Genomic DNA, 27,229 nt, shown 5'->3' on the forward strand with positions numbered 1-27,229 from the left:
TCCCCCACCTTTCTTCATAAGACAACCCCTTCATCTCAGGAATTAACCTAGTGAACCTTCTCTGAACTTCCTCCAATGCAAGTATATCCCTCCTTAAAGGAGACCAAAACTGCACACAGTACTCCAGGTGTGGTCTCACCAGTGCCCTGTACAGCTGTAGCAAGACCTCCCTACTGTTATACTCCATCCTCCTTGCAATAAAGGCCAACATTCCATTTGCCTTCCTAATTACTTGCTGTACCTGCATGCTAACTTTTTGTGTTTCATGTACGAGGACCCCCAGATCCCTCTGTACCATAGCATTTTGTAGTCTCTCTCCATTTAAATAATAATTTGCCTTTTTATTTTTCCTACCAAAGTGGATAACCTCACATTTTCCCACATTATACTCCATCTGCCAAATTTTTGCCCACTCACTTAACCTATTTATATCCCTTTGCAGACTCTGTGTCCTCCTCACAACTTGCCTGACCATCTATCTTCGTATTATCAGGAAATTTGGCTACAGTACACATGGTCCCTTCATCCAAGTCATTAATATAGATTATAAATAGTTGAGATCCCAGCACTGATCCCTGTGGCACCCCACTAGTTATAGTTTGCCAACCTGAAAATGACCCATTTATCCAGACTCTTTGTTTTCTGTTAGTTAGCCAATCCTTTACCCATGCTAATATATTACCCCAACACCGTGAGTTCTTATCTTGTGCAGTAACCTTTTATGTGGCACCTTATCGAATGCCTTCTGGAAATCCAAATACACGACATCTACTGGTTCCCCTTTATCCACTCTGCTCTTCAAGTTCAAATGAAGATTTCTGTTGAAACCTTTGAACCTTTAAGGGATCAAAGTTATAGCTGATTCCAATCAAAATGTATTTGTCCACAATTATAATCAAAGGAAAAAATTCTAATGTACAAAGTTACTTCCATATGGAATTTCTGATCGGACATCATTTAATGCATGATCCATGAAGAACCCCACTCTTCTTTTCCCTTCCCCATAGCGCACCCATCGTATCCTGATGGAAATAGGAACTTACTTGACTTCCCATAGCCAGCTTCCACTAAGCCCCCATGTACCAATGCTCCACCTCAATCTTTGCTCTTGGAGTCAGTAAGCATGATGCCCACTTGTGGCAGGAATGACGTATGAAGAGAGATTGGGTCGATTAAGAACATAAGAAATAGGAGCAGGAGCAGGCCAATTGGCCCCTCGAGCCTGCTCCGCCATTCAATAAGATCATGGCTGATCTGATCCTAACCGCCAATCCACTATGACAGGACTATCTCCTGAATCTAACAGAATTAGACACACGAAACAGGAGCAGGATCAGGCTACACGGCCCCTGGGCCCGCTCCGCTACCCACAGGGCCATGACCGATCCGAACCTAGACTCATGTCCAAATTCCTGCCCGCTCCCCGTAACCCTTAATTCCCTTTTCTTCTAGGAAACTGTCTATTTCTGTTTTAAATTTATGTAATGATGTAGCTTCGACAGCTTTTTGTGGCAGCATATTCCATGGACCTACCACCCTCTGAGTGAAGTAGTTCCTCCTCATCTCAGTTTTGAAAGAGCAGCCGCTTATTCTAAGACTATGCCCCCTAGTTCTAGTTTCACCCATCATCTGGAACATCCTCCCTGCATCCACCCGATCCAACCCTTCACAATCTTATATGTTTCAATAAGATCGCCTCTCATTCTTCTGAACTCCAATGAGTAGAGTCCCAATCTACTCAACCTCTCCTCATATGTCCATCCCCTCATCCCCGGGATTAACCGAGTGAACCTTCTTTGTACTGACTCGAGAGCAAGTATGTCTTTTCTTAAGTATGGACACCAAAACTGTATGCAGTATTCCAGGTGCGGTCTCACCAATACCTTGTACAACTGAAGCAATACCTCCCTATTTTTATATTCTATCCCCCTAGCAATGAAAGTCAACATTCCATTGGCCTTCTTGATCACTTGCTGCACCTGCATACTAACCTTTTGAGTTTCATGCACCAGGACCCCCAGATCCCTTTGTACTTCAGTACTTTCCAGTTTCTTGCCATTAAGATAATAACTTGCTCTACGATTTTTCCTGCCAAAGTGCATAACCTCACACTTTCCAGTATTGTATTCCATCTGCCAAACCTCTGCCCACTTACTTAGCCTGTCTATGTCCCCTTGCAGGTTTTTTATGTCCTCCTCACTCACTACTTTTCCTCCCATCTTAGTATCATCTGCAAACTTTGATATTTTACACTCGGTCCCCTCCTCCAAATCGTTAATACAGATTGTAAAGAGTTGGGGACCCAGCACTGACCCCTGCGGAACACCACTGGTTACTGATTGCCAGTCTGAGAATGAACCATTTATCCCAACTCTCTGCCTTCTGTTAGATAGCCAATCCTCTATCCATGCCAGAATATTACCCCCAATCCCGTGATTTTTTATCTTAAGCAATAATCTTTTGTGTGGCACCTTGTCAAATACCTTTTGGAAGTCTAAATACACTACGTCCACTGGTCCACCTTTATCCACCCTATATGTTACTTCCTCAAAGAACTCCAGCAAATTTGTCAAACATGACTTCCCCTTCATAAAACCATGCTGACTTTGTCTTATTAAATTATGATTATCCAAATGTCCTGTTACTGTCTCCTTAATAATGGACTCCAAAATTTTACCTACCACAGATGTTAGGCTAACCGGTCTATAGTTTCCAGCCTTCTGTCTACTGCCCTTTTTAAATAAGGGTGTTACATTAGCAGTTTTCCAGTCTGCCGGGACCTTTGCTGAGTCCAGGGAGTTTTGGAAGATTACCAATGCATCCACAATCCCTACCGCCACTTCCCTCAAGACCCTAGGATGTAAGCCATCAGGTCCAGGTGATTTATCCGCCTTGAGTCCCATTATTTTACCGAGTACCACTTCCTTAGTGATTTTGATCGTGTTTATCTCCTCCCCCCCTATAGCCCCCTGCTTGTCCAGTGTTGGGATATTCTTGGTGTCCTCTACTGTAAAGACTGATATAAAATATTCAGTGTTTTTGCCATCTCCATATTTCCCACCATTAATTTCCCGGTCTCATCCTCTAAGGGACCAACATTTACTTTAGCCACCCTTTTTCTTTTTATATAACTATAAAAACTCTTACTATCTGTTTTTATATTTTTTGCTAATTTACTTTCATAATCTATCTTCCCTTTCTTAATCAATCTTTTTGTTATTTTTTGCTGTCTTTTAAAGTTTTCCCAATCCTCTGTCCTCCCACTAGATTTGGCTACCTTATATGCACTTGTTTTTAGTCGAATACCATCCTTAATTTCTTTACTTAGCCACGGATGGCTGTCTTTTCTTTTACAAATGTAAAAAGTCACAACACCAGGTTATAGTCCAACAGCTTTATTTGAAATCACAAGCTTTCGGAGCGCTGCTCCTTCTTCAGGTGAAGTGGAGAAATGCATAAAGACACAGCTTATATAGTCAGAGAATCATGTCAGATGTTTACAGGTAACCTTTCCAACTGCCATTTATCACACCTCGGCAGAGAGATAATCACAGCAGTCAAAGGTGTGAATGGTGTCCAAACAGGTCAGTCAGGGAAACATTACATCAAAGAACAATGAGGTGGGGTCACAAGGGGTCAAATATTGCAGATGCTGGGGTCTGTATGAAAAACAAAAAAAGACAAAAAACATTTTTTTTGGCTGGAAATCACAGCAGGTCCGGCCGCATCTGTGTAGAGAGAACAAGCCAATGTCGACTCGAGTCTGGATGGCCCTGCATCAGGTGGGGTTACATGTAGCGTGACATGAACCCAAGATCTCGGTTGAGGCCGTCCTCATGGGTGCGGAACTTGGCTATCAGTTTCTGCTCGACGATTTTGCGTTGTCGTGTGTCTCGAAGGCCACCTTGGAGAATGCTTACTCGAAGATCAGAGGCTGAATGTCCTTGACTGCTGAAGTGTTCCCCGACTGGGAGGGAACACTCCTGCCTGGTGATTGTTGCGCGGTGTCCATTCATCCGTTGTCGCAGTGTCTGCATGGTCTCGCCGATGTACCATGCTCCGGGGCATCCTTTCCTGCAACGTATGAGGTAGACAACGTTGGCAGAGTCACATGAGTATGTACCATGTACCTGGTGGGTGGTGTCCTCACGTGTGATGATGGTATCTGTGTTGATGATCTGGCATGTCTTGCAGAGGTTGCTGTGGCAGGGTTGTGTGGTGTCGTGGTCGCTGTTCTCCTGAAAGCTGGGTAATTTGCTGCGAACGATGGTCTGTTTGAGAGCGAGTAGTGGAGGCGTGGGGATGGCCTTAGCGAGGTGTTCGTCGTCATCGATGACATGTTGAAGGCTGCGAAGAACATGGCGTAGTTTCTCCGCTCCAGGGAAGTACTGGACGACGAAGGGTACTCTGTTGGTTGTGTCCCGTGTTTGTCTTCTGAGGAGGTCTATGCGATTTTTCGCTGTGGCCCGTCAGAACTGTCGATCGACGAGTCGAGCGTCATATCCCGTTCTTACAAGGGCGTCTTTCAGTGTCTGTAGGTGTCCATCGCGTTCCTCCTCGTCTGAGCAGATCCTGTGTATTCGCAGGGCTTGTCCATAGGGGATGGCTTCTTTAACGTGGTTAGGGTGGAAGCTGGAGAAGTGAAGCATCGTGAGGTTGTCCGTGGGCTTGAGGTAGAGTGAAATGCTGAGGTGTCCGTCTTTGATGGAGATTCGTGTGTCCAGGAATGAGACTGATTCTGAGGAGTAGTCCATGGTGAGTTTGATGGTGGGATGGAACTTGTTGATGTTATCGTGTAGTCTTTTCAGTGATTCTTCGCCGTGGGTCCATAGGAAGAAAATGTCGTCGATGTATCTGGTGTATAGCGTTGGTTGGAGATCCTGTGCAGCGAAGAAGTCTTGCTCGAACTTGTGCATGAAGATGTTTGCGTATTGGGGTGCGAATTTGGTCCCCATGGCTGTTCCGTGTGTTTGGGTAAAGAACTGGTTGTCGAAGGTGAAGACATTGTGGTCAAGGATGAAGCGGATGAGTTGTAGGATGGCGTCTGGAGATTGGCTGTTGTTGGTGTTGAGTACTGAGGCTGTCGCAGCGATGCCGTCATCGTGGGGGATATTGGTGTAGAGTGCCGAGACGTCCATCGTGGCGAGGAGTGTTCCTGGTTCAACTGGTCCGTGGGTGCTGAGCTTCTGTAAGAAGTCTGTAGTGTCACGACAGAAGCTGGGGGTTTCCTGTACGATGGGTTTCAGGATGCCCTCGACATATCCAGAGAGGTTCTCACACAGGGTTCCATTGCCTGATGCGATAGGACGTCCAGGTGTGTTGGCTTTGTGTATCTTTGGGAGGCAGTAGAAGTCTCCCACGCGGGGAGTACGTGGGATGAGAGCATGTAGGATGCTTTGAAGGTCTGGATCGAAGGTTTTGATCAGTCTGTTGAGTTGGCAGGTGTGTTCTTTGGTCGGATCTGCGGGTAACTGTCTGTAGTGTTCCTGGTTGTCCAGTTGTCGGTATACTTCTTTGCAATAGTCCGTTCTGTTCTGTATGACGATGGCACCTCCTTTGTCTGCTGGTTTGATGACGATGTTGCGGTTGGTCTTGAGAGCGTGGATGGCGTTGCGTTGTGCTCGGGTGACATTCTGGACTGTCTTGTGAGTGCGGCTGATGAATCTGGCGTTGATGCATCTCCTGACAGCTTGAGCATACATGTCAAGCTTAGGGCAGCGACCCTCCGGAGGGGTCCAATTTGACTCTTTCTTCTTCGGTTGCTGCACTGCGGATCCCTCTGTCTGCTGTTCCGGATCATTGATTGTCTCATTGGGTTCGCTGCGGACATCTTGGGATTTGTGGAAGAATTCCCGGAGCCTCATTCTCCTGATGAATTCCTCTGTGTCTGCCGCGAGACCGATGGGGTCCATTTTGGTGGTGGGGCAGAAATTGAGCCCTCGGCTGAGAACTTCAATTTCGTCTGGTTGAAGGGTGTGGTCGGACAGGTTGACGATGGATTTCCCTGTGGTTTCAACCGTGGTACCGGGGGAGGCTTGGTTGCTGCTGCTGGTGATGCCAAGTTTCTCAAGCTTCCTGTTCTTGGTGTGCATGTAGGTAGCGTAGTTCCGTTGCCTTGTTTGTTTGGCGGTGTCTCGTAGCTGGTCTGCTGCGTCCTGAGCACAGGCTGAGAACATGGACTCCATCTTGGTTTCGAGGTTGCGGCGTCTGCTGTAGAGCTGGTGTACGAGATGGTTGAGGAGCGTGCGAGAAGTACGACGGCAGAGTCTCTCAGCGTAGTCTGTGTTGTAGGTCGACTTGAGTGGGTTAGTGATCTGTAGTCCTTTCGGGATCTTGTCTGCTTTCTTGCATCTCTGTAGAAACTTGATGTCTGTGTCGATATGCGCGATCTTCTTGGAGATCCTCTCCACTTTGAGCCGGCAGTTTGTGGTGTCGATAGTAGCCATGGTGTGGAGATGCCGGAGTTGGACTGGGGTGGACAAATGTAAAAAGTCACACAACACCAGGTTATAGTCCAACAGCTTTATTTGAAATCACAAGCTTTTGGAGCGCTGCTCCTTCTTCAGGTGAAGTGGAGAAATGCATAAAGACACAGCTTATATAGTCAGAGAATCATGTCAGATGTTTACAGGTAACCTTTCCAACTGCCATTTATCACACCTCAGCAGAGAGATAATCACAGCAGTCAAAGCTGTGAATGGTGTCCAAACAGGCCAGTCAGGGAAACATTACATCAAAGAACAATGAGGTGGGGTCACAAGGGGTCAAATATTGCAGATGCTGGGGTCTGTATGAAAAACAAAAAAAGACAAAAAACATTTTTTTTGGCTGGAAATCACAGCAGGTCCGGCCGCATCTGTGTAGAGAGAACAAGCCAATGTCGACTCGAGTCTGGATGACCCTGCATCAGGTGGGGTTACATGTAGCGTGACATGAACCCAAGATCTCGGTTGAGGCCGTCCTCATGGGTGCGGAACTTGGCTATCAGTTTCTGCTCGACGATTTTGCGTTGTCGTGTGTCTCGAAGGCCACCTTGGAGAATGCTTACCCGAAGATCGGAGGCTGAATGTCCTTGACTGCTGAAGTGTTCCCCGACTGGGAGGGAACACTCCTGCCTGGTGATTGTTGCGCGGTGTCCATTCATCCGTTGTCGCAGTGTCTGCATGGTCTCGCCGATGTACCATGCTCCGGGGCATCCTTTCCTGCAACGTATGAGGTAGACAACGTTGGCCGAGTCACATGATTATGTACCATGTACCTGGTGGGTGGTGTCCTCACGTGTGATGATGGTATCTGTGTTGTTGATCTGGCATGTCTTGCAGAGGTTGCTGTGGCAGGGTTGTGTGGTGTCGTGGTCGCTGTTCTCCTGAAAGCTGGGTAATTTGCTGCGATCGATGGTCTGTTTGAGGTTAGGCGGCTGTTTGAAAGCGAGTAGTGGAGGCGTGGGGATGGCCTTAGCGAGGTGTTCGTCGTCATCGATGACATGTTGAAGGCTGCGAAGAACATGGCGTAGTTTCTCCGCTCCGGGGAAGTACTGGACGACGAAGGGTCCTTTTACACCCTTTTTTTCCTCAGTGGAATATACTTTTTTTGGAAGTTGTAAAATAACTCCTTAAATGTACACCACTGATCATGTATCGTCTTACCCTTTAATCTATTTTCCCAATCCACTTTACTCAATTCCGCTCTCATACCTTCATAGTCTCCTTTATTCAAGCTTAGCACGCTTGTTTGAGATACAACCTCCTCACCCTCTAATTGAATATGGAATTCAACCATGTTATGGTCACTCATTCCAAGGGGATCCTTTACTAGGACATTTTTAATTAATCCTGTCTCGTTACACAGGACCAGATCTAAGGTTGCTTGCCCCCTGGTCGGTTCAGTTACATACTGCTCAAGAAACCCATCCCTAATACACTCAATGAACTCATCCTCAAGGCAGCCCTGCCCAATTTGATTTGTCCAATTAATATGATAGTTAAAATCCCCCATAATTATAGATGTTCCCTTATTACAAGCCTCAACTATTTCCTGATTGATACTCCGTCCAACAGAGTTGCGACTGTTCAGAGGCCTATAGACTACGCCCACTAGTGTTTTTTTCCCCTTATTATTCCTCATCTCCACCCAAACTGTTTCATTATCCTGATCTTTTGACCCAATATCATTTCTCTGTATTACAGTGATTCCTTCCTTTATTAACATAGCCACCCCACCTCCCCTTCCTTCCTGCCTGTCCTTCCTGATTGTTAAATAACCTGGTATGTTTAATTCCCAGGCATTGTCACCCTGCAGCCATGTTTCTGTAATGGCCACAAGATCATACCCATATGTAGCTATTTGTGCCATTAACTCATCTATTTTGTTACGAATGCTACGTGCATTCAGATAGAGAACTTTCAAATGTGTTTTGTGACACTTAGTTCCTGCTTTTGCCCTTTTTATTACTTTACCTTTTACTCCATACCTTCTGCCCCTTCCTGACACGCTCTGGTTTTTAATTTCCCCACTGCTACCTAAGTCTATGACCTTCTCTGTTGTCATTTTTATTATTTGTTCTCTAGGAACCTCCCCCCCACTAGTTAGTTTAAAGCGTATAGTCGCTAGAGTTTAGAAGAATGAGAGGGGATCTCATGGAAACTTATAAAATTCTAACAGGACTAGACAGACTAGATGCAGGAAGGATGTTCCCGATGGCGGGGGAGTCCAGAACCAGGGGTCACAGTCTAAGGATAAGGGGTAAACCATTTAGGACTGAGATGAGGAGGAATTTCTTCACCCAGAGTGGTGAACCTGTGGCATTCTCTACCACAAAAGGCAGTTGAGGCCAACTTATTAAATATATTCAAGAAGGAGTTAGATATATTTCTCAAGGCTAAAGGGACCAAGGGATATGGGGAGAAAGCAGGGACAGGGCACTGAATTTGGATGATCAGCCATGATCTCATTAAATGGCGGAACAGGCTCGAGGGACCGAATGGCCTACTCCTGCTCCTATCTTCTATGTTTCTATGTTTTTCTGCTAAGAAGAAACAGCATGGCTGGCTGGGTGTGCTGACCATGCTGGTGGGGTGGGTGGTAAGAACATTTCTATTCCATCAAAACAAGTTAAGTCTTGGTTTCTTTATATATAAAAGCCAGGCTTAACTCCTGTGGTCTGACTTTGGAAGTATTTCTTTAATATTATGCCAAAGATATAGAATAAATGGCACAATAGGTGTGCTGCATAAAATACAGTGAAGATGCTGTACAACATGAATTAATGTTGGGGAAAAATGTGGGTTTTTCCACCGTACCAATTAATAAAGCCTTAGAAAGGCTGTTCACTAGAACAGCAGTAAAACACAACCAATATACTGAAGTGATGTAACAGCTCTTACAAGATTTAAATCCTAAACCTGCGTATACCAGAGGTGATTCCGGTTGTAGAAACAGTGCTCACTGCTGTCGGGGACAGATTGGTTAATTGTTTCAAATCAAATATAAGGGGCCGAAGTTGTGACAGTTGCACACTTCTAAAGTCAAAGTACTGCTGAGCTGTTTAACTGAAAAAGCGGCAGCAGATTGGCCGTGCCTTCCCCATACAACAAGGAACTTCACACAGCTAAGCGTAAATCGCCTTTTTTCAAAATTCAACTGGATCTTAAATAATTCACATTTAAACAGACCATTATTGCATCAGAAATAGTCCTAGATAGAAACTGTAATTACCAACAAATTTTTTAAAGGCTGTTTAAAATATTTAATTTGATTAACATGTTTATTTGTGGATCAAGGCAAGGGATGTCAGTGTTGGAGAATGGCCACAGTAACAACCACTCCTCCTCTTGACATAACAATTAGATCCAGATACACAATAAACCCATCTCTACACTGCCTCACATATACATCTTAATCTCCACCTAGAAAAGCACTGGTGTGAAATCCTCTATTCCCTCCTCCCAGTTTCAGCACTAGTCTGGTTATACTGATGAAGGCAAGGTAAAAACGAGTGAATATCGTCATGCTGAAGCACACCAACCTGTGCCAGCCGTTGCTGGTTTTCTGGATCACCTCGTTTTGCCATAGCTTTCTGGGCCTCCTCAATTAGATTACTGGATTTATCCATAACATCACCTGCACACTCCAACATCACCTTCTGAGCTTGGGGGTCAGTGGTATTGGCTGCAACACCACGTGCAGCTGAGCTTAGGGCTTTCAAGGCTTGAGCTACTTCTCTGGAGGCCAATCCTGAAACACAGACAGACAGAGGAAGAGAGTGTTTTTAAAAATTCCAGTATTTAGAATATTCATCTGACTTTGGTGCTCGCCAGTTATCCAGTCAGTTTCACAAGGAAGAACATTAATCTCTATCTCATTGCTCACTTCAAACAAGTAGATACTGGCAAGCAACATTTATTTTCTCTTCTCCTGAAGCTCCCAAAACATACTGGGGTATATACTTATATACAGCACCTGTCATCTGACACTCACCTGAGTGGCCATTCTTCATGAGTGAGTCTAAACAATGAGTGTTAGCTAATAGATTGTGGGGGTATGACAGTCAAGCAGAATTTTTTGAAGAACTCAAATCCTGTAGCATTATCCTAGAATATATTCTGATTTTATTGCTTATTAATCTGTTCAATGTATTTATTGAAAAGTGTGGGGGGGGGGGCGATTAAAACACAAAGACCAATTGTTAAAAGTGCTAAAATACTAAGCTCCCTCAACTCATTCTATTGTACAGTACAGCAGTAACTCCACCTCATTTCTGTATTGGCTAATAGTTACAATCCCACTCATTTGATTGACCTCTCAAAGCAATCTGGTCACTTCCATTCAAGTACTTTTGAGCTACAGTACTGATGAAGTTCAATATTTAGTTATTGTCATACACACAGAATTAAAAAATTAAAGACAATGGCTTATTTTTTCCTGACAGAACTTCAGCTTTTACTTTTTTGTTTGCCCCCCTTCCACCAATTTTCTCCCGTTACCCCGCTCCTCTTCTGATAGAAGTAACTCGATTTGAGCTACAATTTCAGCCGGGGCTCATTATATTGCAACAGGAGCAGAAATCTGAGCCAATTTTATTTTTCCCACTGCCCAGGGATCCCAAGGTCCCTCTCCATAACTCCTGCAAACTCCTACCTTGGCAAAGACTGTAAACCTACACAAACCAGAGATAAATCGGAAGACATTCCTGGTCCGTGTGGCTCAATAACATATTATACAAAATGTTTATTCGCTGAGCCATGGGTGCAGTTTTGCCCCTTTTTCTGTCAACTGACAAATCAGAACATTCAAACAACCTCTGATTTTACAACTAATAGTTCAGTTAATCTCAGCTAGTCTTTAAAAGTTTCTTGTATTTCTATAGTGGGTTTCATGTGCCTTAGACTGAATACTAAAGTTTCCTACAGCAGGATGAGACAGGAAAACGTCATTAAAATCAATTTCCTGTCAGACAGGTTTGGGCAGCTTTTTCCGGTTTAGAAACAGCAAGCAAAGCAATCCTGGGAGTTCCACGTATTGTTATAGCTGTGGTGATATGCTGACATCAGTAGCTGCCATCATTGATGAAGTTGGTTGGGTGGCTAAACATCTGTTCAACTGGAGGATGCACCTACTCAAAAGGTTATTTTTCTTGGGATTGTCAGTTAATAAAACTTCTCCACTTTTTTTGCCACAAGCAAAAACAAGGCTTGTGGAAAGGAAGTCAAAGAACAAAGATGACATGTAATAAACGTATCCCCTGCAGAGGCTTACCCTCAGACTTCCTCACAGCTGGAAGGGCCGAGTAAGTAGGTAGCACAGGATATCCCAGTCTGTCAGAAATGTCAGTTTATGGATAACCAGGTGGCCAGATTTAAAAAAATTAAAACAGCATTAAATAGAGATGGAGACTCCCTAAACAGATGTCTCAGGGATGAGAAACTAACTAAAGTTTATGCATTTATTCCTTGGTACATGCTGAGCACCTGTGAAGACAAACTCACACCTACAACCTCAATTGTGTGAAGCAATCACATTAAGAGAAACTATTAGTCCATTTTAGCCTCAAGTTACAGCAGGTGTTTTTAAATATAGATTCTTCTAAACTATAGCCACAGTTAGAAGCTATAGGAACTAGAATGCTGGACTCTAGGTCTGTGTAGGGAAGAGGGTGTGCTGTAAGGGAGGGAACAAAGTGCACATCATAGCCATGCCTAATCCTGCCTTAATCCAATGTTCATGTGCACACTTGCAGCAGCGAGAGAGAAAGAGAGAGATGTACACAAGATGGCATGGCTGAAGCCAACAAAAAATTTAGTTACCAAGTTTAAAACCTTTGACAGATACGTGAGCTATAAAGTATCAGCCACAAAAGTTGATCAATTTATACTCATCCTGTTCGATTTTAAATTGTTTAGAAATCAACATACCACATTGGTGCTGCAAAACAGGACATCACTGAATGTTCAATTGCTACATTTATTCATAACAGCACTTGCACACTCCAGAGCACATCCTGTGACTAAAGTGGCAGCAATGTTGGTCACACCACCATATGGAACTGAATATAAACAATTTAACAAAGAACCAAGCTGGAAGATCTAGAAGTGGCAAAAATTGTCTACGAGTTTCCAAACATCATGCCATTGATGGTGGGGGGGGGGGGGGGGGGGGGGGGGGGGGAATAAATATAATTCTAACAGATTTCCGATGGTGTTCTGCATCGTTGATTCAGAGTTTAGTGTTCCAAAAGGAATGTGCAGTCTTGGAAATGCGAGGGGGGATGTGCATCTCAAGTGAAAGACTTAGGAAAGAAGTTTGTAAGAGTTCTGTTCAAGTGACATGAAATAAGTGTGTGTGTTTTTTCTCCCACTTTTATTGTGCTTATCAAAGTTAAGGGACAATAGCATTGGGAAATGGCTCTTTCCTATTTTCGACACCCAGTGTGAGCATCAATAACTCGCAGGTCAGATATAGAGCAGCTAGCCGCAGGTGCATCTATCCTGCTCAACACCACACCCTGGCCCCAATCTCCCTAAGACACCCCCCCTTACTGCATTTGTGTTATTTTTTTTCCCATTTCCAATACCAACTATCCTGTGGCCTCAGGTGAAACTGCTAATTGATGCCAGAATTCGGGACAGCTTTGAGCTGTAAGCACATGCCCAACTGAACATCTTTGAGACTTCACGTAGTACCTGTGCAGCTGGCAGAAAGAGACTTTATCCCATCAGTTCAAGTTGAATCTGAACCAAGATCACAGAAGTGACAGACTAGTGTCAAATCCATTGCACCACCCATTTAATTTTTAAATGGTTCCAGGAAATTAATTAGTGTTTTACTTGCTCACTACAACTGAATAAATACACGTCTGAAAAAAACTGCTCTTGAACAATGGATGCATTCAAATTCTTGGCATGAACAAAAAAAAAGGTATGCGTTGTAATCATTCCTCTCTCTATCTTTGAGCCAGCCCCTCTCTCTCAAAACCAATCAAGTATGAACAGGCTAAAACAAATTTTATTTTTGAATTGTATTGAAAATCATTAAAAATGATACATGTAACTTTATACTCAGATGCTTCCTAAAACCTGCTTCAAAACGTAGCAAAGACCACGGAACAGGTCATTTTGGACAAAAATGCGGAATAGCTCAACAGGCAGGGAAAAATATTGGGTAAGGTTAAAATCAGAAATGGAAAGATGAAAAGAGCCTGTTCAAAGATGGTAGCTGGAATGGCATGCTACACATTCTTAGTTACAAGCTCAATTTTGATCTTGAACACTTATGTTATTGCTTGAATTGTGTCAGCAGTTTCTCGGCATATTCTATCTCGCCCATAATAATCCAACATACCAGTGTAATTTTCATTTCCTTGTGTGACTGCACTCAGTAGCTTAGCTACAGAAGCGCCCACCATCTTGGTGCTGCTTCCCAAGTCCTGTGAACACTTTTCCAGCTGCCAACAATAAGCACAGAGTGTTATTTTTTTGCTGTGTTAACAGGAACAAGTTATCATCTGGTGGTCCACAGGTATCTTTGCAATATCAAGTGAACCTGAACATGCAATATATTAAGACTAAATGCAATATTCTAAGCATTATGACAAACAGTTTTTAAAAAAGAGAAACCAATGTATTTTTGATTTTAGTCAACAGAGATCATTCACATTTCATTTTTTTCTGTCTTTGTAAAAGGTGCCTAAAGTTCACATCTGCTGATTTATAATCTACCATAATGCCAAAAACCACTCTTAGGTTGCATCTAGCATTCAGAGGGATGTTCACTCAACAATGTCCCAACATTGTTCTCTTAACCCTATCTATGGAAGAACACCTCCAGAGACATGTTCCATTCATTAGTCATTGTTGCAACTTCTCAGTCAGACTGCCAAATTACAAACCAATTTTCTGCTTGTGTAGTCATATCCAATTATAAACGGATCTTAAACTGTGCAAATTAAAGTGACAGAAACTTTACAACCAGTATTGGCAGGGTGGGGGGGGGGGGGGGGGCCGCGAGAGGAGGGGAATGTGTTCTAAATCACCACATCCCCCAGTCACAAAGCATTTACCTCTTTAAAGACAAATCAAATTGAACATTTGAAATCAGGTAACATCTATAACTGCCAAGGTGGATAGTTTCTTTATGTGGATAGTTCCTTTAAACTTGAGGTTTAAAGCAACTTAGATGAATTAGGACAAGGTTGTCATTATAAAGATTGAAATACTTGACTTATTTTTTGTATTGTTGCAATACAGCAGTAACAATAAGCTGATTCCCCTGTCCTTTTATCACCATTAATGCAGAACTCTGGCACAAATCTTCCAGAAATCACTGAATACTGGAGAGGTGCCTGTAGAATATTACTCCTCTTTTTAAAAAAGTGGTAACAAAAGTAACACAGGAAACTGCAGACCAACAAGTTTGACGTCCATTGTGGATAAAGTTATGGAAACCCTTATTAAAGACAAGGTCATGCAGCATCTGGACAGAAATAAAATCGTAAAAGGGTTCATGAAGGGGAAGTCTCGTCAATCAAATCTATTGGTTTTCTTTGAAGGTGCGACAATTGAGCTTGATCGGGGTAAGGTAGTGGATGTATCTTATTAGGATTTCAGTAAAGCCTTCGATACAGGCCGAATGAAGGCGGCAGGCCCCAAAGAGAATGAAGGCGGCAGGCCCCAAAGAGAATGAAGGCGACAGGCCCCAAAGAGAATGAAGGCGACAGGCCCCAAAGAGAATGAAGGCGACAGGCCCCAAAAGAGAATGAAGGCGGCAGGCCCCAAAGAGAATGAAGGCGACAGGCCCCAAAGAGAATGAAGACGACAGGCCCCAAAGAGAATGAAGGCGACAGGCCCCAAAGCTGAAAAGGTTACAGAAGAACTTAAAACATACTTGGGAATTGGACAGACAAATGGCAGATGAGAAATTCAATGTAGCGAAATGCAAAGTGCTTCACACAGGGACAAAAAATTCAGGGAAAAGATTAGTTAAATGGAATGAAAATAATGTGCATGGAAAATGAAAAAGATCCGGGGGTCCTGAGTGACAACAATTTGAAGCTATCGCAACAATGCTCAGTGACAGTGAGTAAAGCAAATCAAATTGTTGCGATGTAATATCCTGCCACTTTATAAATTACTGGTGCAACTGCACTTTGCACAGTTTTGGGCACCACAGTACAAAAAGGATATTGTAACAATCAAGAGAATACAGAGGAGAGCAATCAAAATAATTGAAGGGATATAGGGACTAGATAATGAGGAGCGATTACATAGGCTGGGTGTGTTCTTATTGAAGAGAATGTTGAGGGGTGATGCAGTGTTTTTAAAACCTCCAAAGGGACTAAATAATGTAGATTATAACAAGTGGTTTTATCTAGCCCGGAAAAGTAGAGCTGGAGGACTGCACTTGAATGGGGTGTAAATTTAAAACTAATTTGCAAAGACATTATTTTTTGAGAGAGTGGTGAATCCATGGAACAGGCTCCTTAGAGAGGTGGTGAAAGCAAGTAGTATTGAATTAATTCAAATGTAAATATAATAAAATTCTCACAGAAAATAATATTTTGGAATTTAGGGTATGAGTAATCAGAGACGTGAAACATGGAAAGTGTAGCGTGTTTGAGAGAAACGGGTGTTTTCGAACCTATGGTGCCCGAAGCTTTTCACTACTGGCAGGTTTTTCTCCCATGTCCAAGTCTGTTGTAGGCTAATTGATAGAGATTGATTGCCATGACTCGTCATCAACTCCATTACTGTTGTATCATGCGACTACTAGGATGGTAGAAAGTGGACGAGATAGATCTTGGTCTTTTATCATCTAGCAATTTCTATGTTCCTATGTCCCAAAATGAGGTGCATGCCTGGTGACTGTTGAGAGTTTGTCACATTTCTAATAAAACTAATATTTTAATATTTATGTTTGGGGACTAGTAGCCATTTCAAATGCTAATTAATGCAAGCTACTTCCTCAGGCTGTCAAGAATGTACACTGCAGTCTGGCACGCAAAAGCCCATTTCAAAGGCTAGTGTTTACTGCTGATGTTCTTCAATGAGGGGCTGTTTCAGTTTTTCCCCCAAAGTGTTTGAAACAGGCTAATTTGTCCCTAGGAATAAGATAGAAACCATTAAGTTCAAACATCTTTTTGTGTCCTTTAAAGTACATGTTTGATTGACAGCAAGGCCAGTTTGGTAGTCCTTCTGAAGCCAGAGCGATGGACAGATAAAAGATTTTGAGTTAACTGTGAAGCTCTCTTCTAAGATTAGGGTCAGGGATCTTGCTTTAGATCCAGTTTTACATCAAGTGTTAGTACAAGCGACCGGACTTATTTTCTATACTCTAAATAGTTAAGTTTGAATACTGTAAATTTGTTGGAAAAACTCAGCAGGCCAGGCAGCATCCGTGGCGAGAGAAACAGAGTTAACGTTTCAGGTCTGCATTTTGCTACTGTAAATTTGTTGTTCGTCATTGCTATGGTTTACTTATATATTAATAAATCTGTTTGGTAGTTTACAGCATAGGCCATGGTCCAACAGAGCATTTATAATATTGCTTTCCATAGTCAAGATCACGTAGAGAAAGTGATATATCCAGTAAGTGGAATATAGCTCACCACAAATATCTAGATATCGGACAGGTAAATGTGCATTCCAGTTCATAGGGATTGAATGCTCACTTATGAGAGTGGTCTTTGATGCTGAACTCAAGGAAACTATCTAGCATATCAGCCTCAAAATACAATAGTCCCTTTTGATGGCATGAAACATTCCTGCCTATGCACCACCATGATAACTTTTCCTTGTTAATATAGGATTACATTACATAGGATATACGGCACAGAAACAGGCCATTCAGCCCAACCAGTCCATGCCGGTGTTTATGCTCCACATGAGCCTCCTCCCGTTTTTCCTCATCTAAATCTATCAGCTTAACCCTTTATTCCCTTCTCCCTCATGTGCATGTCTAGCCTCCCCTTAAATACATCTATACTATTCACTTCAACCACTCCCTGTGGTAGCAACTTCCACATTCTCACCACTCTTTGGGTAAAGAAGTTTCTTCTGAATTCCCTATTGGATTTCTTGGTGACTATCTTATATTGATGGCCTCTAGTTATGCTCTTCCCCACAAGTGGAAACATTCTTTCTGTATTCACTCTATCAAAACCTTTCATAATTTTAAAGAGCTCTATTAGGTCACCCCTCAGCCTTCTTTTTTCAAGAGAAAAGAAACCCAGCCTGTTCATCCTTTCCCGATACGTATACCCTCGCATTTCTGGTATCATCCATGTAAATCTTCTCTGCATCCTCGCCAGTTCCTCCATCTCCTTTTTATAATATGGCGACCAGAACTGTACACAGTACTACAAGCGTGATCTAACCAAGGTTTGATACAGGTTTAGCATAACTTCCCTACTTTTCAATTCTATATCTCTAGAAATAAACCCCAGTGCTTGGTTTGCTTTTTTTATGACCATGCTAACCTGTGTCACAACTTTTAGTGATTTGTGTATCAGTGGAGTCTGATCAGAATAATAGAGGTACATTTATAACTATTTTGGTTATTTACTACAAATATCATGTCATATAAAAATTTCTTTTCATCGATTGAACATAGAACCCATAAGCAGAGAGTCGCGTTACCGTTTCTCCAGGCAGAGGTCTGAGCTTTCCTTCTGCTGCATTTGCTTTTGCTTCCTGCAGATCTTTCTCCATTGTTCTGATCTGTTTCAGGGCAGAGTCTACTTCTAATGGACCACAGGCATCTTGTGCCTATATGGAGAAAACTTGTCTTTAATTGATGATAAAGTAATTTACTATAGTATATCAAGCCAATCTAAATGTTACATACCTCTTTCATCTATATTAAGGTATAAGTACAAGAAATCTTCTGAACTATGTTAAAATTCTCAAACACTTCTGTCCATTTGATTTAATAAAAGAATACACTTTATTGATGTATATCTTCTGAAATAGGACAACCTTAACATTTTTTTGACATTTAATATTTACTGGAGGTAACCTGAAAACTAAGGAGGGAAATTTGTATCATTCTACTGAAATATTTGAATCCAAATGACTCAAAAGGAGAACAGAAAATTGGAGGAAGGAAAAATGAGACATGTTTTATGTTAAAGATTACTCTTCATGTACTTTGCCTATTCCATGCTCATTCATCCCCCAAAAATATATACATCATATACATAGACACACATGCAGGAACCAAGTACCCATTTTCCATTTCCATGGATTTTTATTTGACACCTGGTTCCTGTACTTATCGTGGAAGCAGAGCAGAAATATCTTAAATACACTGTTAACCTGATGCTGCCCATCCTCCTGTTGTTAATTATATAAAGTCAACACCCACAAAGGTCAAATATTTTACTCACCTTCTGTGCAGCTGCTCGCAGCTCTTGTAAAGTGTTTGCCAGGTTCTTAGCACACTGGTTCAGTTGCATGGCTGAGGCCTGGTCTCCGATGGTAGGAACTGTAGCTCTGGCAGCAGCAACCATTTTAGCACCAGGCTACAAAACAAAGTGAACACCAGTTAAAAGCGATATGACTTCACTCTTCAGGCCATGCTGGATGATGCTCATTAAGCACTTGTTTTTATAGCCATTATAATCCTCAATAGGTATCTATAATATACCGCCTGGGTAGCTGTGGAATGCCAAGAATCTTTACAGAATATGGCTAACAGACTCCTTGTGAATAGGCAAATGGATTAATGAACATATGATATTGAATGTAGGAAAATGTTCGGTAATGCAAGGTAACATAAATTGTATAGACAATGAATGAATGTCCATTGACAATAGAAGCCCATAGAGGCTCAACAATTTGACTATGATTACCAATGATTAAACTGAAAAATCATAGGAAAAATCATGGGTTGCATCTTAGCAACTTGACTATAAAATGATTATTTTAGCTCTTTAGAACTCAATGCCAAACCACATATGAAATAGTGTGCAATTTTCACTTTGCCATTCAGCACTTTTAAAGGGGAAAAAAAAAGTCCAGACACCTCCTGGGTAAGGAAGATCTACTGGTACATGTGGAACCATACTTGAGCATGAGTTACCAAACTGGATAGAAAACTTAAGGGGTGAGAAACAAGGAAAGCAGGTCACTTGCTTACTTCCTTGGCTGGAGATGTTCTGTGGAGCAAGACGACCAACAAAGGTGGTGAGAAATTAGTCAGCCTTGGCGAAAAAAAGTTTTTTGTTAAAAAACTTCCATTTAGGTAAACGTCCCAAGGCGCGTCACAGGAGCATAAGGCGGCAAAAACTGACATCGAGCCAAAGGAGGAGCTGTTGGGACAGGTGACTACAAGCTTAGTCAGAGGTAAGTTTTAAAGGTAGGTCTTAAAGGAGGGGAGAGATAGAGATGTTTAGGAAGGGAATTCTAGAGTTTAGGTCCAAGACGGCTGAAGGCATGGCTGCTAATGGCGGAGTGAAGGGAGTGGGGATGCACAAGGGTCCAGTTCTTGGAGGGTTGTAGGGCTGGAGGAAGTTACAGAGATGGGGAGGGACGAAGCTATGGAGGAATTTGAATAGGAGGATGAGAATTTTAAATTTGAGGCGTTGGTGGATAGAGAGCCAATTTAGGCCAGTAAACAAAGGGGCGATAGGTGATTGGGACTTGCTGGAGGTTAGAATACGGCAGCAGAATTTTGGATGAGTTCAAGTTTATGGAGGGTGGGAGATGGAAGGCCAGCCAGGAGAGCTTTGGAATAGTCCAGTCTAGAGGTAACAAAAGCACTGATGAGGGTTTTAGCAGCAGATAAGCCAAGATGGGGTGGAGACGGGCAATGTTACAAAGGTGGTCTTCTGATGGAGAGGATATGGGGTCTTTGGTCTTTCCAATATTTAATTGGAGGAAATTGCGGCTTATCCACGACTGGATCAGTTTGACATCACAGGGGTAGTGGGTGAATTAAGAGAGGTGGTGGCGAGTTATAACGATGACTGTCTGGCTATGAAAGGAATTGAACGGTATAGGACAGACGTGCATGGTCAAACACTCAAATCAGCATTGTAGTTTCCATTTGGGCCATGAGAATGCCATTTCAGCAACATAAATCATATGGGGTTTTTATTTTGGACAGCCTGCATGCCACACGGAAACCAATCACCATGTTTAATAGTCTGTAAACAAAACGACTACATTACCATCACATGTAGAATTTCTGTTTACCCGATATGGGAGCGCACACTCTACCACAACAACTTTCATTTATATAGCATTATAACAGGAAAAAAAAACAAGGCACTTCAGAGGCATGAGGAAAAAAATATATGGATGCGGAGTCCAGCTGGCTGCTCAATCAGCAGCAGTGCTTAGAGTACTGAAGACTTGTCTGGCTCAGGCATCAACACAACAGAGGATTGTCTTGGTTCTGAACAAATCATTGCCATCTTGGATATTTCTTAATCTACATTTTCTGCTCCTCTTTCCACAGAAGACTACAAGAGTCTATGAAGCTGCCAAGTTCTGGCTCACACAATTGAAGCGGTAAGCATGGGTTTTATCTCTGTACAGTGGTCAATAGTAACAATGACACTTGTTTTGTGTAGCTCAACACCAAAGATGGTTTAATATTTAGAAGAGACAGACTAGCTACTTCACATGACCTAAAGGGAAGAGTCAAAGTCATCGTTCAGGTTCATAATCCCCATTCAAACAGTTAACAACATTTAAACATGTCTCATACAAACACATGGGTTTATATCCTTCTAGCAGCTGTGTGTTAGGTCTATTTAGAGATAATTTGTTACCTGGAGAAAGTTCTGGCTTGCACTAATGAGGGCCAGCTGAGCACTGGGACTGTCTGGCTGTGATTGGCTGCCACGCACACCTTGGACCAGCATTGGGATCTGCTCAGCAACAAACTGCAAATAAGAAAAACATATATTTAAACATTAAGGAGTTCGAAACATTACATTTCAAAGTGATCCTGCTGGATGAGAAAGGTCATTCAGCCCATCTCAACATCATGCCTTTAACATCAAAAAACATCCCAAAGCACTTCACAGAAGCGCAATCAGAAAACAAAAATCGACACTGAACCAAAAGAGGAGATATTAGGATGGAGACTAAAAGCTTGGTCAAAGATATGGGCTTTAAGAAGGGTCTTAAGGCAGAAAGGGAGGTGGAGCGGTTTAGGGAGGGGATTCTAGAGCTTAGGGCCTAGGCAGCTGAAGGCACGGCCATCAATGGTGGGGCGAAGGAAGTGGGGGATAGAGTTCTGAGGGTTGCAGGGCTGGAGAAATTTACTGAGGTAGGGAAGGGTGGGGCCATGAAGCGATGCAAACATGAGGATGAGCATTTTTAATTGGAGGCATTGGATGACTGGGAGCCAATGCAGATCAGTAAGTACAAGGGTGATGGGCGAGTGGAAAACAGGGGAGGGGTCAAGAAAGGTGGTGGAGAGATAGTGCTGGGCACCTAGTGGAACCTAATCCTATTTTTCAGTTGATGTCACCAACAGACAGCATGTGTGAGGAAGAGGGGAACAAGGTTAGATCCTTGGGAGACTCCAGAGCTAATGCACGGAGGCAGGAAGTGAGGCTATGATTGGTAAGGGTAGAGTGGAACTAAGCAAGGGCAGTCTCACTGTGCTAGACAATGGAGAGAGGCACTGGAGGAAGATGGTGTGGTCAATTGTGCAAAGGCTGCAGAGAGGTCGAGAAGGATGAGGAGGGATAGTGTACCATGGTCACAGTCACACAAGATGTCTTTAGTGACTGATTAGGGCCGTTTCAATACTGTGGTGGGGGTAGAAATCTGACTGGAGATATTCAAACAGAGTCGCAGGAATGATGGGCACAGATTTGGGAGACGAGAACGCATTCAAGGATTCATGTGTCTCAAAGAATCTACAGTTCCCCATCACATCATTCAAATGTTTCTAAAATGAGAGCAATAATTATGCTAAACTCATTTCCATTTGTGGGGAAGAACTAAACTAGAGGCCATCAATATAAGATAGTAACCAAGAAATCAAATAGGGAATTCAAAAGAAACTTCTTTACCCAGAGAATGTGGAACTCGCTGTTGTGGTTGAAGCGCATAGTATAGATGTATTTAAGGGGAAGCTAGTTAAGCATATGGGGGAGAAGGGAATAGAGGATTATGCTGATAGATTTAGAGGAGGAAGGATGGGAGGAGGCTCAAGTGGAGCATAAACGGCAGCATGGACTGATTGGGCTGAATGGCCTGTTTCTGTCCTGTATATCCTATGTAATTCTATGTAAACACAAATTAACCTACAAAGTTTAATAGACAAAATGTGAGATCTCCAAATTCATCAGTCATTGACAGTTACATTACTGTAATAAGGAATTGACATTTAAATAATTGCCATATCAAATAGCGAACACGAGCTCTTCAAAATATGTTTCGGTGAGAAAATGTTACTTGAAATGTATTGTACTAATTACAATGCATCAAATGTAGTATTCAAATTTTAGCACTGGAACAGACTGTAGTTCATCGCCATTATCAACTGCATAAAGAATTCTTTCCCGCTTTCCAGCCGACAACTTCCTTATGCTCAAGTGTTAGTGAAAACAAAAAAAATCTCTCAAGCTGGTTCTTTTTTAAAAAAAAGCCTACCACATACTGGTTGGTCTGTTAGGAAAGCCATCACATTTCCTCCACCAACCTTAATCAGAATAATGGCACCCGCAGCGAGGTGAGCAGTCCTCTCCATGGCAAGACTGGAGGGGCGGGATGGGAATAGGTATTGACTAAGGACAAGACAGTTTCATAGGGGGCTTGACTTTAAAACATTCCTTCAAAATATTATATAAACCAAATCTACAGATGCGACTAACTGGATTGCTCTTCGAAAGAGCCAGCGCAGACTCGATGGGCTGAATGGCCTCCTTCCATGCTGTAGTATTCTATGAGAATTCTGAAGCTCACCTTGCAACTTTGAACCATTTGTTGTTGTGCAGCTGGGTTCTTATTGGAGGAAGCAGCATTCTGAGCAGCAGCAATTGTCTGTGTGGCAGCAGCTGCAGCTTGTTTTGCTGCATTCTGAAAATATAAAAGGCACTCTGTAAATAAATCACATTTAATGATTTATCACCCTCCCACCACCTCAGTTTGTTACAAAACTAGAGTAGTTTAGTAACCATACACAATACCAGAATGAAAAACAGACCTAGTATTTGGGAGAGACAGTGGACGTTACCGATCTGGATTTCAGAAATGCATTCGACACAGTCTCACATAATATACATTCTTGGGTTGTGGGCGCTGCTGGCATTTATTGCCAATGCCTCGTTACCCTTAGTTGGTGGTGGGCCTTCATAACTGAATGGCTTTCTAGGCCTCTTCAGAGGGCAGTTAAGAGTCAACCACGTTGATGTAGAACTGAAGTCACATAGGCCAGACTGGGTAAGGATGACCGGTTTCCTTCCCTAAAGGACATTAGTGAACCAGCTAGGTTTTTACAACAATCCGACAGCATCATGATCACTTTTCCTCATACGAGCTTATTATTTCTATATTTAAAAAAAACCTAAATTCAAATTCTCAAACTGCCATGGTGGAATTTTAACTCTCAATTTCTGCATCGTTAGTCCAGGCCTTTTGTTTACTAGTCCAGTAACATAACTACTTGGGTTACTATACAAGGTCCAAGCACGTGGGATAGACGGGAATGTATTAAAATGGACTGGCAAACGGTTGGTTGGTAGACAACAATGAGTAATAGTGCATGAACACAAGGATGAGAATTTTAAGTTCAAGGTGCTGCTGGACCAGAAGCCAATGCAGGTCAGTGAACACGGGTGATGGATGAACGGGACTTGGTGTGAGTTAGGATAGGGGCAGCAGAGTTTCGGATGAATTAAAGTTTGCGGAGGGCAGAAGATGAGAGGTCAGACGGGAGAGCATTGGAATAGTCGAGCCAGGTGGTAACAAAAGCATGGATGGGGGCTTCAGTAGCAGATGGGCTAAGGCAGGGGCAGAGATGGCCAATATTACAGCGATGGAAGTAGCTGGTCTTGGTGATGGAGAGGATATGGGGTTGCGAACAGTCTGGGTCGGCCTCAGATAGTGGCCAGGGAGATGGATGGATTCGGTAGCTAGGGAATGGAATTTGCGGCGGGGGCCCGAAAACAATGCCTTTGTTCTTCCGAATATTTAATTGGAGGAAATTTCTTCTCATACAATACTGGATGTCGGACAAGCAGTGTGACAAATTAGAGGCAGTGGAGGGGTCGAGAGAGGTGGTGGTGAGGTAGAGTTGGGTGTCATCAGTGTAAATGTGGAACCCAATGTTGTTTCTTCGGATGATGTCACCAAGGGGCAGGATGTCGATGAGAAATAGGAGGGAGCCAAGGATAGATCCTTGGGAACGCCAGGTGAGATAGGAAATTTAGGAGGAACTTTTACTGATAAGGTGGTAAGTAGAACAAATTACCAGAATGGGTGGTGGAACGAAAAAACCTTAATGGGTTTCAAGAAGAAATTGACAGTCTCTCGTCAACAAGTGATAATTCATGTGGAGTGCAGTTTAAAAAAAAAAAATTCATCCTCAGAATATAGGCTTTGTTGAAAAGGCCAGCATTTGCTGCTCATCCTTCGTTGCTTTTGAGGTGGTGGAGGTGGGCTACCTTCTTAAACTGATGCAGTCCATGTGGTGAAGGTACTCTGCAATCCTGTTAGGTAGGGAGTTCCGGGATTTTGACCCAGCGATGATAAAGGAACAGCGATATGTGTCCCAAGTCGGGATGATGCGTGACTTGGAGGTGATAGTGTTCCCATGCACCTGCTGCCCTCGTCCTTGTCCTTCTAGGAGGCGGGACTCATGAGTTTGGGAGGTATTTTCAAGAAGCCTACACAACTTGCTGCAGCGCATACTGTAGATACTACACACTGCAGCCATGGTACACTGGCGTTGGAGGGAGTGGATGTTTAAGCTGGTGGATGTAATGCAAATCACTTTGCTGATGATTGAAAGTAGGCTGATTGGGTGGTAATTGACCAAGTTGGATTCATCCTGTTGAACCTGGGTTAGTCATCTGGCTTGATGGTGATGGCAGAGAGTGAAGGATATGCCAGGCCATGAGGTTACTGATTGTGGTGGATGACAATTCTGCTGCTGCTGATGGCCCACAGCACCTCATGGATTTCCAGTTTTGAGCTGGCAGATGTACTTTTAATCTATCCATACAACACGATAGAGGTTGTCTTCAGTGTAAAACGGGACTTGGTTTCCTCAACGACTGTGTAGTGGTCACTCCTACGAATACTGTCATGAACAGATGCATTTGCAGCAGGTAGATTGGGGAGGATGAGGATATTCCCTCACCACTTGCAAGCCCAGTCTGGCAGCTATGTACTTCAGGAATCAGCCATCTTGATCAGTTGTGGTACTACCGAGCCACTCTTTGTGATGGACATTGAAGTCCTCCACCCAGAGTACATTCTGTGCCCTTACTACCCTCAGTGCTTCCTCCAAGTGGTGTTCAACATGGAAGAGTACTGATTCATCAACTGAAGGAGGGTTGTAGGTGGTAATCAACAAGACGTTTATTTGCCCAGGTTGGAACTGAAGCCATGAGACTTCGTGGGGTCTGGAGTCAACGTTGAAGACTCCAAGGGCAACTCCAACCCGACTATATACAACTGTGCCACCATCTCTGGTAGGTCTGTCCTGCCGATGGGATAGGACATATCCAGGGATGGGGACGGAGAAGCCTGGGGCATTGGCCGATAGTCCCAATCACAGAATCATATCCATGTCAGGCTGTTGCTTGACCAATCTGTGGGACAGCTCTCCCAACTCTAGCACCAGTCCCCAGATGCTGAGGAGGACTTTGCGGGGTGCACTGGGCTGAGTGCGCCATAATTCAGTCCCTAGATTGCAGCCAAGTAGCCCATCCAGTTTTCCTTTTCCTATTCTTTGTAGCGGTTTGATACAACTGAGTGACTTGCTCGGCCACTTCGGAGGGCAGTTAAGAATCAACCATGTTGGCTGTCGTTTTTTGGATGACCCCACCTAATCCAAGTAGCTATTATTTGTGAGAGCCTAGACAGTAAGAGTGTTGCAGGTTATTCTATCAAGCTTGATCCTATTTTTCTCCAAAGCTCATATCCATACTGAAGACCAGGAATATCATCTTCACCTGATTTTCTCTCGCTTGGCTCAGGGACACTGAGACCAATTGAAATACCACTACCTGTGTGGTTGAAATCAGATATTTCAGCATAAACCAAAACTGAGACCTTCCCATCAGTGTGCCTCAGTATCACTTTTCACAGTGCACTTAACAACTGAGCCATCAGTTTTTGCATTAAGCAAGTCAATCAAGTTCACACTGACTATATACAAGTCTAATTACTTAACTGTTTAAATTCAACTATTCATGAAAAGTCACTGTATTCTTCACCCACCTCTAGTTTGTTCACTAATTTCTTCTTAATAGCATTCTGTGCTGCTACATTGGTTGCAATTCGTAAACCTTCAGCAGCTTCTCTCAACCTCTGCTGCTGCTCCTCACTGTCGGGATTGGCTGCTGCACCCTAAAACCATGATCATTGAAAAACAGCATTTAACCCACTGACTTGGGATTTATAGCATTTACGTCACTGTGAAATCCCAGCTTAATTAATACGCGTGTAATATGATTAAACATCAATGATTTTCCACTATAAACAAGTGTCAAGAGATAAACAAAAATCATCAAGATGCTGAAAATCTGAAAGATATTTATAGAAAT

General features: G+C 42.9%; 1 protein-coding gene across 1 annotated transcript in view; it reads right to left on the reverse strand.

Annotated features, from left to right (window-relative positions):
• LOC147123480 (talin-1) overlaps positions 1 to 27,229 on the reverse strand; it is a 287,370-nt gene that overhangs the window by 76,160 nt on the left and 183,981 nt on the right. The window contains exons 22-28 of the mRNA XM_085973632.1: positions 26,904 to 27,032; positions 23,421 to 23,534; positions 21,269 to 21,382; positions 18,878 to 19,012; positions 18,129 to 18,257; positions 13,837 to 13,939; positions 10,025 to 10,233 (exon numbers count right to left, since the gene is read on the reverse strand). Coding sequence (XP_085829758.1) covers positions 10,025 to 10,233; positions 13,837 to 13,939; positions 18,129 to 18,257; positions 18,878 to 19,012; positions 21,269 to 21,382; positions 23,421 to 23,534; positions 26,904 to 27,032 — 933 coding nt within the window. The remainder of the gene's footprint in view (positions 1 to 10,024; positions 10,234 to 13,836; positions 13,940 to 18,128; positions 18,258 to 18,877; positions 19,013 to 21,268; positions 21,383 to 23,420; positions 23,535 to 26,903; positions 27,033 to 27,229) is intronic.

The sequence above is a fragment of the Somniosus microcephalus genome, chromosome 2 (genome assembly GCF_052327205.1).
Source record: "Somniosus microcephalus isolate GS21.2 chromosome 2, FLI_Smic_1.0, whole genome shotgun sequence".
NCBI lineage: Eukaryota > Metazoa > Chordata > Chondrichthyes > Squaliformes > Somniosidae > Somniosus > Somniosus microcephalus.